The sequence below is a fragment of the Hordeum vulgare genome, chromosome 5H, assembly GCF_904849725.1.
Source record: "Hordeum vulgare subsp. vulgare chromosome 5H, MorexV3_pseudomolecules_assembly, whole genome shotgun sequence".
Lineage (NCBI taxonomy): Eukaryota > Viridiplantae > Streptophyta > Magnoliopsida > Poales > Poaceae > Hordeum > Hordeum vulgare.
This window is the reverse complement of record NC_058522.1, coordinates 65,305,389-65,321,001: the sequence shown is the minus strand read 5'-3', so window position 1 is coordinate 65,321,001 and position 15,613 is coordinate 65,305,389. Positions and strand designations below refer to the sequence as shown.

Sequence of the window (15,613 nt, the reverse complement as noted above, 5' to 3'; positions counted from 1 at the left end):
CGACAGGCGGTCTAGCGATATTAAAATAAGACCGCACGTCAAATCTCAACCCAATCAGAGAAAGTTTTACGCACACTTTTAATACAGGGTTTGACGATGCCGTGGGCGCGTGCGTGTGTGTTCGGGCTCCGAACGGACAACGACGAGAACCGGCAACTAACACGGGTGCAAGTTTGAAAACTGGCAGCAACATAGATGCCGATGCAATAAAGATGGTGCGAATGATGCGATGATGATGTGACAAACTAAAATACCCACACGATGGAAACGAAAAGGAAAGGGGAGTCTTCTGAAACGTCGGCATCGGGTTGTCACAGATATGGATGTTGAGCGGGCGGGCGTAAATTGAGAGTCTGCCAATTTGTTGACACAATAATTATTGTGACCAATTTGTCAATGGAGCATCCTTTTTCCCAACTTTGTTGGCATCCCATTTGAGGTGGGGGCACCTAAACTTTCATCTTCTCCACACAAATTTACATGAAATTCATATGGAGTGTGTTCCAAAAGGCAACCCCGACTCGCCATAAATTATCGCGATCTTGTCGGATATGATGAATCTGTTAGAAATGTCATTTTTGGTCAAAATCATCATAATAGGTGGTTATTATAGCAATGAGACCGATATGACGACTATGGTAGAATTGCTCTAATAACGGCTATTATGGCGATTAGACGGATATTGTGTCTCTATTATTCTTGCTTTTACAAGATATGATTAGTCCTACATCAATGAGAAAGGAGACAAAAAAAGCAAGAGATGATAAATATCGACTCAACGGAGCAGGTCATGACAGAACATGCCAAGACAAGGATGTAACCAAGAAACATTCATTCATGGTCCCACAAACTCTCGTTGCCACATCACCTTATGCCCCCGCGGTCAAAATCGTGGATGTTAGGGTTTCTACATGGCTACTATAACTCTCGACCTCTACATTATTTTACATTTGGACCGGAAAAACTTCTCAGAACATGTAAACTAAATTAAATGAATAATAAATACGAGTTGAGTGGGATATTTTAAATGTGCACAAAGTTTGAACACCCCCTAATTAGTCTTACATAATTAGACATTTAAGAGCAACTTCAACGCGCCGATTCAAATGGACGGTGTGTGTTTTTTCGCATTTTATCTGTTGGGGTTGGCCCGGCGGACATCCGTGTTCGCTTTTGTAATTGGGTCGACGCTTGCGTCTAACACGGCGAGCGATTCATTTTTAGGCGGCTCAAAAAAACATTTTAAAAAATAAAAACTATTAATCAAACATTTAATATCAGTCTAGAAGGCCGGTGATAATCCACTTACATTAAAACATGGAATTCAAAATAAACTAAAAATGAGGAGGCGCGCTGTCCTAGGCCTCCTCGTCATCGTCGTCGTCGGGGCTGGTTAGGTCGACGAGCGTCGGCGCCGGGCTAGCCGAGGTGAACGTCGTCTCCTAGGCGACTGTGACGTCGTCCGTCAGTGGTTGCACCAGCGCTCACTGGGCAGCACGTTGCTCCTCCTCCTCAACCTCGGCCTCGCGCTCCATGAGCTCGATCCGCCGGGCCTCTACGCCATCCTCCGACACTCGTCGCTGCCGCCAGTGCTCCAGGTAGATCGCCTCCTACTCCGGCGTCACACCCAACCAGATGGGTGGCGCTGACACACTCTCGCACCACCCCGTCCCAGGTGTACATCTCAGGCCTGAGGTGAGGGACGACGGGGGACGATGGGGCCAGTGATGGCACGACTACGTCACCGGCAGCGGAGAGCACAATGGCCTTTGCCAGTTCCTTCTCGTAGGCCTCCTGCTCCTTCTCCTCCGGGCATGCCTCCTCCTCGCTCGCGCGGAAGACGGCCGCCAGCGCATTTTGGTACGCCACCTCCGCATCCTGTGATGAGGATATGGCTACCTTGGATACGACCAAAAATATTTCATATTTGCATATTTGTGAGGTGATTTCTTATAATAATTATGCAATAATTTATTTACGTTATTCAGAACAAAAAATACTTCACCTATTTTTACTGCATGCCTAAATGCAGAATTGTGGAACGCTTGCACGAACTGCATGTGAAGATAAAGGAAGAGGTAATGATTAGGTGTTGTTCAAAAAGTCCTCTCGCATCAAATGAAATGATTATGTGTTGTTTAAGAAGTTCTCTCACGTCACTTTTAGGCCAAGAGAAGATAAAGTCTAAGAGCAACTCTAGCAGACCCCGCATTCGTCCGGCCCGCAAAACGTGTTTGCAGTTCGTGTAAACAGCTTTTGCAGGCTGGCCCAGGCTCGCACAGATGCACCCCCCCCCCCAAACGGACCCTAAAAGAGCATATTCGCGGAATATGCTTTGGTGGGGGAAAGCGCGGGCTGAAATGTTCCCCCACCAACCGCTTTCTCTCATATGTGGGGCACCGCAACGAGGAGGTGGAAACCCGCGAATACGCGGGTTGGGGCCGAGATTTTGCTGTGCCCTGCAAAAATATTTGCGGGCCGGGGCGGGATGCGGGGTCTGATCGGGCAGGTTTTCCCGCCCCGACCTGCATTTTGGCGATTATTTTCCGGGTCGGGGCGGGATGCGGGGTCTGCTAGAGTTGCTCTAGGTCTCTCACGTTTTGGACTCAGATTCGGAATGCACAGACATACTTGTCTCAAAACGTTAACAACTTTTTCATACGGACTCTGAATTAGGTGATTTTTTTGTTGGAAAGTAGATTTTATGTGCGTTCCGGTCCAATTATTAGAATCACCTTAAAATTCGTTCGGAGCGTGGAGATATTGACGAAACAATCTGACATTGCATCAGAATCCGAGTCAAACTACAAGTCCGAAGGTGTTGCATCACCTCCAGTTGGGCCCATAGGCCTTGTACGACGTAGGGTTAGTTTTAGTGTGCCTTGGGACGTCCTCCCATCTCCTTGGCCGCCACCCCTTGCTCCTATATAAGTAGATCAACCTAGTAGCTTTTGTTGGGGATTTGTTTAGTCAAAAGTTAGCCATTGCAACTTCGTGTACTTCGTTTGTGTCCAACGATCAGACCAAGACCGCTTTTGGATCCCACCCTTATTAATACTTCACATATATTCACAATATTCAGATTGCTTTTATCATATTCTTGCTTGTTTTTCGATTGCTTGCAGGAAGAGACATTCATGGTCAGGTTGATCGTGCTCCGGCTGGTCAATAACCTCTTGGAGTTTGGTTTAGCGATTCCTAAGGCGCAACGTCGTGCACGTTTGTAGTCGGATCATCAAAGTCATCTCCACCAAATCGATAGCCACCATCTCATCGAAAGATCGGACCCCTTGCCTCCATCATCATGATCTTCTTCGCGCACGACGAGGGGCGGCGAGGGTCCAACCACCACATCACGGAGCCACACCATCGCTGCTCCTCATGCTCCCACGCGAACCAGGCATACCGGTCAGGGAGTCCGCATCGTAGACGGGGTTGCACCATTACTCTAGCATCAACTGCTCCTGCAGGTGCCTCACCTCCTCCGTGTGCGCCCGCGCCGACCATAGCACCGCTGGCACTGGGATCCTCTCCGAATCTAAGCGCCAGTCGTGCGACAGTATGATGTCAGGGTAGGGGAGGGGGACGTGGTGCTCCCAGCGCCACCTCGCCTGGTGCACTAGCATGCTGACCTGCTGGCAAGGCAGACGGGAAGACACCGGCGCACGGACAGGGACGACGAGGGACGTGCGTTTGTCTTTCGCAGAGAAGAACCACATGGTGCTTATGGCTAGAGTTTGCCGTTGACCGGGGATCATAGGTGGCTAGATGGGGACGAGGTGACTTCTGGAAGAGGATGACCCCCCCCCCCCGCACGCTCGGAATAAAAAAAGGTGTATGTGGGTCGCTGGCGCGTGGGCCCGGGATGGGCAGTCGTCGTTAATAAAGACGACGTCGGCTTTGACCGGGCGCCACATGTGGACGAGGACGGACATGAGAGGGCGCACCCCATGTCCGCGCCGGCGCATTTCAACCACAACTTTAGGCCGGAAATGGGTTTGCGCGGATGCGAAGCGAACGCGTTTTGGTTTTGGATCGGCGCGCTGAGCCTTTACCTTTGTACGTGCCGACTCAAACGGACGTGGGCGAATGTTTTGGGTCGCTACGATGGAGTTGCTCTAATTCCCTTAATAATCCCCTTTTGATTCCCATTTTCTCCAATCTTCTTTCCTAAATGTGCATGCCCATACCCGCATCATCCATTCATATTATACCTGGCCAAACGGTCCGGCCCGGCACGGCCCGCCCTATTCGTGCCGGGCACGGCACGGCCCGGTTGGGCACGACTAGTAAACGTGCCGTGCCGTGTCGGCCTCCCAGGCCCAAGCACGGCACGACAGGTATACGGGCCGGCACGAGGCACGGTAAGGGCACGGCGGCCCGAGGCACGGCTGGAGGCACGCGCGGCACGTTTTTTTTACAGATTCGAAAAAATATCTAAAAAATCTTAATTTTTTAAAATAAAAATAAAAACAGTCTTATATGGGATAAATCTAGAGTTTTATTAGCGTCTGCCTCATTAAAACCTTCCATCCCAAAGAAGTAAAAGAGTACAAGTCATTCTCTAGAAAGTAGAAATAGAAAAAGAAGAAAAGATAAAGAAAGGAAAAAAAAATACAAATACTACATTACAATATTACATGACATGCTATCATCAACCTTGCCCTGCATTGCTTGCACGTGCCTTCTCGTGTGCCGCTACGTGCCTCTTCAGGTGGCCGGATCCCGTATTTTCCGCGACGACCATCTTCTTACCGCATTGTTTGCACTTTGCATAAATCTTGGGGATACCATCCTCGTCTATAGCTCTTTCTTCATCGTAGAATGTAGGATTCCAAATTAAGAGTCGACGCTTTGCCATGTTTGTGTGTGTAGAATCCAGAATGAGATGGAGTTAGAAATGAGAAACTTGACATCCCTTTTTATAGCCAAAAAATAGGCACGATACCTGGAGGCTGAGCCGCCACGTTGGCCGCGTCCGCATTCGCCTTCTCGTGTGCCGCTACGTGCCTCTTCAGGTGGCCGGATCCCGAATTTTCCGCAACGACCATCTTCTTACCGCATTGTTTGCACTTTGCATAAATCTTGGGGATACCATCCTCATCTATAGCTCTTTCTTTATCGTAGAATGTAGGATTCCAAATTAAGAGCCGACGCCTTGCCATGTTTATGTGTGTAGAATGTAGAATGATATGGAGTTAGAAACGAGAAACTTAGCATCCCTTTTTATAGCAAAAAAATAGGCACGGTAGGCACGGTAGGCACGATAGGCACGGTAGGCACGATAGGCAATATGGCATGTGGGATAAATCTTGAGCTTTATTAGTGGCTGCCTCATTAAAACCTTCCATCCGTGGGAAGTAAAAGAGTACAAAGCCACGCTCTAGAATTACAAAAAGGAAAGAAAATTACAAAAAGATAAGAAAATTACAAAACAAATAGAAAAGGAGTACACTACACCAACTAATCTACCGATAGGTCCGATGCCGAGTCATCATCAAAGCATATGTCTTCAAACATGCTTATGAGTTCCATATCTTCAGCAGTGTGTTGGGCTCTCCTTCTTGATAGCTCCCCACCTTTCAAGGAAATCAGTGTTCTCAACATATCAGGGCTGATACTAGTTCTTCGATCCTCAATTATTCTTCCAGCCATGCTGAAAGCAGACTCTGATGACACCGTAGAGACGGGTACCGATAACACATCACGTGCTAATATGGAAAGCACCGGAAATGTACGTTTGTGTTCTTGCCACCACATCAGTATGTTGAACTCTTCCTCACTATCTTCGTCGAACATGACTTTGTCACTGTTGAGATACTTTGATAACTCCCCGACAGCTTGAATCGAAGATGCGGAAGTAGAAGAGCTTCCGGCGGTAGAGGAGGACGAAGAAGAAGAAGCAAAGATCTTGCTCCATGCTCCTCTCTTTTTACCTGCAGTAGGTGTTGGTGGAGGTCGTTGCATTCGAACTCCGGAATATTTTTGCTCATACTTAGCATAAATGTCATATAGCGAATCACGAGCCGTGTTGAAGTCATCAGTATAATCTAAACTTAGGGATGCAGATAGTACATTGAGTGCACTACGATACCCTTCAAGTTTAGCTCTGGGATCCAAGATAAATGCAAATGCATACAAAAGTGGAACTTTTTTCCAATTTTTAAGTACTTTATTTTCATGTCAGCAACAACATTAAGTAATAATCCATCAGCTTCATATGCTTTCAAATGACTAGCAATGTCTAATAAGGTATGCACCATCAAAGGAGATGTGGGGTAATAAACCCCAGACAAAGTAACTGTTGCATCATAGAACAACTCAAGAAATGCAGCCAATGCTGTAATAACATGCCAAGTTTCACCGTTGAGTAGAGGTACAGCCGGATTATAGTTTGCATTAATAAAACCATTAAACGAAACTCTATCTCGAATAACTACCTTAAGCATCAAATATGTAGAGTTCCATCTAACAGGCATGTCTGAATTATACTTATGAGGAGTTGCACCTATGACAATGCAATATCTCTTATAGTTTGCAATTCGTTGTGTTGAATGCGAAAGATAAGATATTGCAGTGCGTACGCGGTCAACATATGGTTCACATATATCTAAAGCACCTTTAGCAATAAGATTAATGATATGGCAAGCACAAAGTTGATGCATTAAAAAAGATGCAGCATATGTGGAGAATATAGGAGTCAGAGTGTTCATTGCAGTCGTGTTTGCTGAAGCATTATCCAAAGTTATTGCGAAAATTTTGTCGGCAAGACCAAAATCATTCACAACTTTTAGTATAGCTTCAACAATGTTTGGACCACTATGTGATACATCTATTAGTTCAAATCCTATCATTCTTTTTTGTAGCTGCCAATGTTCGTTAACATAATGTGTTACCACACTAATATAGTCTTGCTTTGCACGACCAGTCCATATATCAGATGTTAACGACACTGAAAAAGTGCACGTAGAAAATTCTTCTTTTATTTTATCTTTACCAGTCTGGTAAAGCTTTTTAATATCCCTACTTGTAGTTTCTCTAGAAATTGGTCTATAATTAGGATTATGACAAGATTGAATAAATTCTACGAAACCATCAGATTCACCAATGCCAAGTGGTAAATCATTAGAAGCAATAAAACGACATAGACATTCTCGCGCTCGTTGAGGATCGTAAACGAAATTGGTTACCGTACCGTTAGTGTTGAACTTGAGATGACTTTGCACGGCCGAGCTCGACGCGCTCGATGCATCCGCCTTCTTGTGGGAAGCCAAATGCCTCCTCAGGTGTCCGGTTCCTCCCTTGGCATCTCCGGTTAGCTCCTTCTGGCACCTTTTGCATCGTGCCGCCACCTTCCGCACACCGTCCATCATGGATATTTCTTCATCGAAAAATTCCCACACCTCGAAGGTTCTAAGACGAGTTCTTCTCACACCCATGCTGGTGGAGGAACCCGTCCCACTACTAGAATTGCCTTGACCATCGGCTTGGTAATCGGGAAGGGCCTCGAGAGAGGGATGATCGGTATAGGGTGGTTGCATGGGTGGTGGAGGCATGTGCGGTGGAGGCATTTGCGGTGGAGGCATGGCAATATCAAAGTCATCAAGACCAAAATCGGCTATTGTGAAGTTGGTATTGTCTTGCAAATTGTCTTGGTTGTCCATGTTTGAGTGTGTGAAATATGTGAGCTTGGCAGCCCTATTTATAGGGGAGAAAATTCAATTTTTGGTCTAATTTGACCCTCCAACGGTCATATATTCGAAAATATGAGTTATGTATAAAAAAACACTCCTAACCCATCCCTAATCCCTCCTAACCCACCCCTAATCCCTCCCAACGACACCCATCGCCCCAGCCAGCTGCCCAGCTGGCGCCTCGGCCCTGCCCCGCAGCCGCAACGGTCGGCCGCCCAGGGGCCCTCGCGCGCGAGAGCCGCCAGACGCTCCCCCGCTGCGCTCGACGCTCCCCCGTCGCCCGATGTTACCGTGCCACTGGGCCGTGCCGTGCCTGCCGTGCCGCGGGCCGGCCCACCTTAAACGTGTCGTGTCGTGCAAGCACGCGGGCTGGGGTGGCGGCCCGGGCACGGCCCAGGGCGTGCTCCTGCCGGGCCCGGGCACGATTAGCCCGTGCCGGGCCGGGCCCGAGTCGTGCCTGGCACGCGGGCAGCTGGGCCGGCCCGCCAGGCACGGCCTGTTTGGTCAGATTTGATTCATATGCATCTGTGTTCTCTTTCATATTTTCGTTAAAGATGTTACCAATTGTAAAAAATATCACTAAAATAATGAGCTTCTCTTCAACTTTCAAATGATAAAAAAAAGAATTGCAATTGGTAAGTTTTATATTTTTTACCAATTTTTTTTTGTTTTTGAACTAAAATCATAACAACAATTATGGAACAAAGGGAGTACAAATTATGCAGGGTCATGCCATGTGTATTTCACGTACATTCAGCTCGAGCTTGTGGTTAAAAACCATCATGTGCGCGGCCGGCGATCTTTGTTAATGCAGGGGTTCCGTGGAACATGTATGTACGACAGGGGTAGGGTAGGGGCTGCTGCTGCTGCTGTTTGAAAATTCGGACGGTGCGAGACCCAACGGCTACGTACGTTCCAGGCCTGATTTCCACCATTATTATTACGACAGGAAGAGACTGAGACAGGCCCTGCTGAAGTGGATGGAAGGGAGCACAAAATTACCACCAGTTATTACATGTTTGTCACGGGAAAGATCAGTACTCTCGGCAGTAGTACAAATTATCCGTTCGAACTTCTGAGCTACGGAATTGATGCTCGGTGAAATCGTTCTCCTATGGCCGTGTTTGTTTCAAAAGTCTCACGATTTTTTAGTCCCAACTAAAAAGTCCTTAGTCTTTACCTAGTTGGTTCCATGGATTAAACATGGACTAGAGATCATTAAATGACATGTAAAAGATCATGTTACCCCTAGTAATGTACTAGAAATTATTAAATGACATGTTAAAAGTAGGAGTACTGATGGAAAAAGTGTCAAAAAGTCCCAAAAAGACCCTCCCGCAGGGACTTTTTCCTTTAGTCCTAAATACCCCCTTTAGTCCCTAAAAGTCCTTCCTGTTTGTTTCACATGGATACTATTTATAAATAGAAACACCAAAAAGTCTGTGGAAATAAACACCCCGTATGTCCCATCTGAGGTGGATACTATTTATAATTCAAAAACTTCACATCGGTCGATCACGCACAGCCACAAACCACATGCCTTCGGAAGCTGATCCGCTATTAAATTAGGGGCTGCTACGAATCATTCGGGTGATTTCTTTTAGTCCTTGGATTAGCGTGCTGGTGGCCGTTGGATCACAGAGCTTAAACGGCAACGAGCACATCAGCTTCACCACAACGTCATTGAAGCCTCGACTGAGCTCCAACGCAGCAGTGAGTGCGTCCGACGAGCTCCATTGCAGCTCCGTTGGAGCTTCAGCACAACACGGACGTTCCGGTCAAGCTCCATTGCAGCACTGTCGGAGCTCCAACGCAGCGCCGACGAGTTCGATGAAGCTCCACCGCAACTTCGGTCGAGTTCCAGTAAAGCCCTGACGGAGCTCCAACGTAACATCGACAGCTCCGGCGAAGCTCCATGGCAACTCCGGTTGAGCTCCACTGCAGCCCCGGCAGAGCGCCAACCACGCACCATTGCAGCCACGGCGAGCTCCATTGCAGCCGCGACGGTGTTCCAACGAAGCTCCGATGCAACCACGACGGGCTCCATTGCAGCCGCGACGGCGTTCCGGCGAAGCTCCGATGCAGTCACGACGAGCTCCATTGCAGTCGCGGCGACGTTTCGGCGAAGCTCCGGCAAAGCCACGACGGGCTCCATTGCAGCCGCGACGGCGTTTCGACGAAGCTCCGATGCAGCCACTACGGGCTCCATTGCAGTCGCGGCGATGTTCCGACGAAGCTCTGACGCAGCCACAGCATGCTCCATCGCAGCCAAGACGAATCTGCAAAGTAGCATGTGACGGCCATGACGAGAGTTGCGACACATAGGTGGTGCCTCTCCTCTAGCGTTGAATGAGAAAAAGGGGGAAAAGAAGGAACCGGCGGGTGGAGAAGATAAGGAGGGAGAAGATAAGGTGGAAACGGTGGGAGAAGATAAGAGGAAATCGTGTCGTGATCGGACGGCGCTGCGGGTGGCTGATGCATGCGCTGAAATCAGCCGGCTGAACGAGAACCTTTTCCATTAAATTAACCACCTCATCCACTTGATTACTTCGGCATTTGCCATCAATGCGGGATAACATATCCGGATCATACAAGGGCGCTCTTTATTCAAATGAATTTTGTAGGATTTTTAGAAAATCAAATCAGTTTTGCTAAAACATATTTAAATGTGTCATAAGTATTGCATATCTAAGTCATATATCATTGATCTTACTCGGAGATTCGTGTGGGTATTTTTTTTTCCTTTCCTTTTTCTTTTTATTCTTGATTAAGTCACTTAAATGTGCAATAGCTATGACACACCTAGATGTGTCATAGACACACCCAAATCAAATTCATTAGTTTCTATTTTATGTTGGGTCCTTTGTTGAAGGATTGGATCCTATAATTTTTTTCTCCAAGGAATCTTTTGCTTCATTCCATAAGAAATCTAGCACACATCCCAACCTTTTTTTACAATTCTTTTATTTTTCCTGTGGCAACAAACACCCTCTAGTTCAGTAAGTTTCAAGTGGCGTGTTAAAAAAAGCACTACCTTTGTAAATTAATATAAGACGGTTTAGATCACTACTTCAATAATCTAAAGCGTCACTACTTCAATGATCTAAAACGTCTTATATTTGTTTACCAAGGGAGTATTTTTCATGCTCCTCAGTTCTGAAATTCATGCGAATCAAAGAGGCTGCCATAATCGCACACCTCACAGTTTCGATCCTATTTGTAGTAGTAACTTTTTTTTTGAACTTATTACTTGTAGTAGTAACTCATTGCACAACCCAATTTGAATTCCACGGATCTGGTCTGCCACATGGGCTTTAATTGGTGGCACCACCAGAGAGCGTTTCGACTATCCAATGACATCCCATCTTGGAATCTTTGATACGGATACTGGTGTGATCGATCCTGAGCTCAAGTCCTCACTATATATATAAGCTTGCTTTAATTGGTAGGTATTTTATGCTACCACTATTATATTTCTGTAAACTAGTACGTACTCATATCTCTGTCATGCTCAAGATGAATTTTCTTGCAGGAACAGTTACCACATGATTTAGTATCAATCAACCCACAATTACAGACAAATAATTTTGACCCAATGCAAATAGACCTACACAACATATATAAACGCACCAGGAGGTATAGTAGCAGCACTGCAGCAGCCGGTTGCAAAACGGCGCATCCAAGAACAATCTCTGCAGAAGAACCCCAGAGCAGCGGGCTGCCACCTCTGGTTGCTCTCCTCCTGTGCTCCGGACAGGCAGAGTAAAGGAGAAGCAGCCTCCTGCGATTTTCTCCGTCAGAAGCCTCGCTGCCTCAGGTCCTACACAAACAGAGAGGTTGAAAGTTTCACGTGAGAGATGCATTCAGTTCCATGATCCTATCAATCAGGTGTCAGTTCCATGATCCTAGCAATCAGGTGTCAGTTCCAAGAGTACTAGTCTTTGATGAGAGAACAGAGTAAAACACAAAACAAGCATGGATATGAGCATTCCAAAACAAAGTGTAGTATCTAACTTCATAACAGTCACCTGGTTGTAAATGATATCTGCTGCTTGCTTTTCAGAAGTTCAATAATGGTGTTCACCGGGCTGCTGCCTTGTACCGCCAGAGTCGCAGACACAATGCGAACACGAGCGGCAGCCAATAATTTCAGAAACTCGCATCTGATCCTTACGAATGAAGGGTAGCTCTTTACTGATAAACTGATAAACTGATAATAATTTTGACAATGTTCATATGAGCAGGGTGCAACTCCTTCTGACTCCTCTGTTACAGAAATGCGGCCATCTGGAAGGCAAGCAGTGCAGGGAAACATGGAATGGTTAAAATCACATACCACAAAGGAATGTGCTAGCAACTAGCAATACAATTAAAAGGAAACAAAATGGCAACATCACATGCCTTTGGAGCTTGTGGGGGATCTTTTCACATAACTCATGATCTTCCACTCCTTCAAAGGGTCATCCTGCAAAAGTAAATTCTGTGAGATAAGCATCACCACACTTGCTATTCAAGCAGCACCGCCATACAGAGCGTGTTAAGAAAGCTGTTAACTACTTATAGATAAAAAAACAGCAACAACAACATTATATTGAACTGGTTAAATTAGACTCAACCCAACTGAACAGAGAACCAGACATACTTACAGGTGACTCGGGGATTATCTATGCAACTAGCTTCTTGTCACGTTTGACGGCCTGTCGCGAGCCGCGGTCATACTAAGAACAGTCTCAATCAGACCATCTATGCTTGCTTGGTAGATGAGGAATCAATGCTTGGCACTCCTAAACCTTATACAGCTTTTTAAGTAAACGCCGAGCTTCCCAGGTCATTCCTGGTTTTGAAAATGCTCTGCATATAGAACTAAGAGTGCCTTTTGATGGACTAAATCCTTTATCCTTCATATCTTTGAGCAATTTTCTCACCTCTGTTCCATTTCTAAGCTTTGCCCATCCACTCACAAGAATATCGTAAGTGCAGGATGTGGGTGGAACACCCCTCTTGTTCATTTCATTGAGCAACTCTTTAGCTTGACTCATCATTCCAACTTTAACAAAATCACCTATGAGTGCATTGTATGTGCTTACTTTTGGAAGAAAGCCTTTAGCCACCATTTCACAATACAACCGCATTGCTTCAACTTTGTTGCTTTGTTTTCCATGTCCTGTGACCAGTATGTCATAAGTCAGATTGCTGGGCTCAATGCCCCTTCTCTTCATCTCATTCAGCACCTTATCTGCTTCTCCAATTCTTCCAGCTGACTCAAGCCCACCCAAGAGCGTGTTGAATGTAGCTATGTTCGGTGAGACCCCATGGCGAAGCATCTCATCGTAAGTAGCAAAGGCATTGTCTACATGGGTGCTCTTGAAATGACCAAGAATTAGAGCATTGAATGTGATGGTGTCTGGGGCAATTCCTCTTCCCGACATCTCTTGCAAGACAACTGTAGCTTTCCTTGTCATTCCATGATAACACAAAACACGCAGAAGTGTATTATAGACAGTGATATCAGCAGAAAGCCCAGCATTCACCATCCATTCATGAATTTCCAAAATCATGTTTGGTCTCCCGCTTTGAGAGCATGCTTGCAGCACCTTTCGATGAGTCAGAGAGGTCGGAGAGAATCCAGAAGAAGCCATCTCATTTAACAAAAACTTCGCCTTCTCGACAGACCCAACCTCAAAAAGACCCGCAATAAGTGTACTGTATGTGATGAGGTTTGGCTTTATGGAACTCCTCTTCATTTCATGCAGGAGTTTTAGAGCTTTGGCAGTCTTCCCTTCCCTGCACTGTGCAGTGATCATAGTATTATATGTGACTTGGTCAGGTTTTAAACCTGTAGTTTGCATCTCTTTCAAAATTGATTCTGCTTCCTTAGATTTCCCAAGCATACAAAGGCAATTGACAAACACATTATAGACAACAGCATCAGGCGACAAGTTTCTCTCCGTCAACTCCTGACCAACTTTGAAAGCAGCCGGCATGTTACCCATTTTAAAGAGCCCGTCTATCAAAGTGGTATAGTTCACATGATCTAGCAGCATACCACGCTTATTCATATCTCTAAACAATGCTTCAGCTTCCTCCATTTTCCCATTTTTCCTCAGACCATTCACCAGCAAATCAACAATAAATTTATTAACTTCCACACCCTCACACAGCATTTCATGGTACAAGTCAAGAGCTGATTCTTGCTCCTGGCACTTGAAGAAGCCATCCATAACTGTTCCATAGGTCACAACATTTGGATCAATGCCCCTTTCCTTCATCTTCCTCATGTAATCAGCCGCCTTGCCAAGCAATCCTTGTTTAGTAAGACCATTGATGATTGATGAGAACGTAACTACATTTGGATGAACAGATTTATCCTCCATTTCCAACAACATCTGCTCTGCCCCATCAACATTACCAGCTCTGCAGAGTGCATCGATTAGTACGGTATAAGTAACACCATTGGGAGTATGATTGTCCGACAGGGCACAATGAAACATGTCCTTCACTTCATCGATCTTCCCTTGCTTGCCCAACCAGTCCATTAAAGATGTATACATGACCAAATCCATGACCACGCCTCTGGAGACCACCTCCCCCAATAGACCGTGCGACTCACTGCCCCTCCGCGCCTTCCACAGTGAATCAATCAGTGTGCAATAGGTGACATGGTTCGGCGCAGCCCCAATCTTCTCCATCTCCCTGAAAAGTGCATACGCTTCTGAGAACCGTCCAGCCCTGCAAAGCCCATCAACAAGAGCACTGAGTGTGACCACATCCGGCAGGACACCCATCCTCACCATTTCTTCATACAGACTGAAGGCATCATCAACTGCATTCGTCCTACAACACTCAGCGATGAACGTCGTGTATGTCACCACGTTCGGCTCCACGCCATCCCCCTTCATCGTCTCCAGCATGCCCCGTGCAGCATCAGCCTCGCCGGCCCGGCAGAGCCCGGCAACCAAGGTATTGTACCCCACCACATCAACTCCCACCCCCTGTGTCCTCATCCTCTGGGCCGCCGTCAGCGCCGCCTCCATGTCTCCCGACTTACAGTACCCATCAAGGAGAGCATTCCAGCCCACCACATCCAACCTGTGGATTTCCCGGCCTCTCACCATCATCTCAGCCAACGCCGCCGCTCCCTCCACCTGACCATCCCTGCAGAGCGCCACAAGCGCCGTGTTGACCGTGACGGCGTCGAACGGGACGCCGCGCTTGCACATCTCGGCGAGCAGGGCCGGGGCGAGGCCCCCGTGGCGGCCCTGCTCGGTGAGGCCCGAGATGACGACGTTGTAGCTGACGGTGTCCGCGGACTCGGAGGCGCGGAGGAGGGCCAGCGCGGGGCGGAGCGAGCGGAGGGCGCAGTGGGAGAGGAGGATGGAGTTGAGGGAGAGCGGGTCGCCGGGGACGGGGCGGAAGCGGACGGCGGCGGCGGCGAGGCCCGAGGAGGCGAGGGCCGGGATGAGGCGGCGGAGGAGGGCCGCGGGAGGGGATGCGGCCGGGAGGGTGGATGCGACGTGGGAGGCCGCGGAGAGGCGGCCGGCGCGGAGGAGCGCGAGCGCGAGCGAGCAGAGGAATGAGGCCTGGAGGGGTTGGGGCGGTGCCGCCATGGGAGGGGAGGGGAGGGGAGCCTCCACTGCCGGCGTGACTGTGAGTGCTGGAGTGGGGCCGAAAGGAAGTTTCCGCTTCGTGCCCGTCAAGCCCATGGGCTAAAACTGGCGGTTTTCGTGTTAGTCATTCTTTTTCGAAAAAAGTATAGTTTTCACCCCAAATCCTTCCCAATGTCTCCATAAGAACAACTTCAATGCACCGACCCATTTCGTTCACCGAACAACTCCAATGTCTGCTCATACTCAGGTCGCCAGCGTCTGCATATCCCGGTGCATCAAGCGCGGTAGCACTCGGAGTTCACGCAGTCGTTG

General features: G+C 47.5%; 1 protein-coding gene and 1 long non-coding RNA gene across 2 annotated transcripts; both read right to left on the bottom strand.

Moving 5' to 3' along the window:
- Positions 1-11,197: 11,197 nt before the first annotated feature.
- Positions 11,198-11,980, bottom strand: LOC123397682. Its single transcript, XR_006610000.1, has 2 exons — positions 11,723-11,980; positions 11,198-11,514 (listed from the first exon to the last, which is right to left on the bottom strand). It is a non-coding gene; the product is annotated as an uncharacterized LOC123397682 (long non-coding RNA).
- Positions 11,981-12,092: 112 nt separating this feature from the next.
- Positions 12,093-15,397, bottom strand: LOC123396329 (pentatricopeptide repeat-containing protein At5g14770, mitochondrial-like). Its single transcript, XM_045091288.1, has 2 exons — positions 12,341-15,397; positions 12,093-12,159 (listed from the first exon to the last, which is right to left on the bottom strand). Exon 1 carries the CDS (start codon positions 15,395-15,397, stop codon positions 12,479-12,481), a length of 2,919 nt encoding a protein of 972 aa, XP_044947223.1. The 3' UTR covers positions 12,093-12,159; positions 12,341-12,478.
- Between the last annotated feature and the right edge of the window lie 216 nt (positions 15,398-15,613).

Coding starts and splice junctions, on each gene's coding strand:
- LOC123396329 (XM_045091288.1), bottom strand. CDS start 15,397: ATGGGCTTGACGGGCACGAAGCGGAAACTTCCTTTCGGCCCCACTCCA.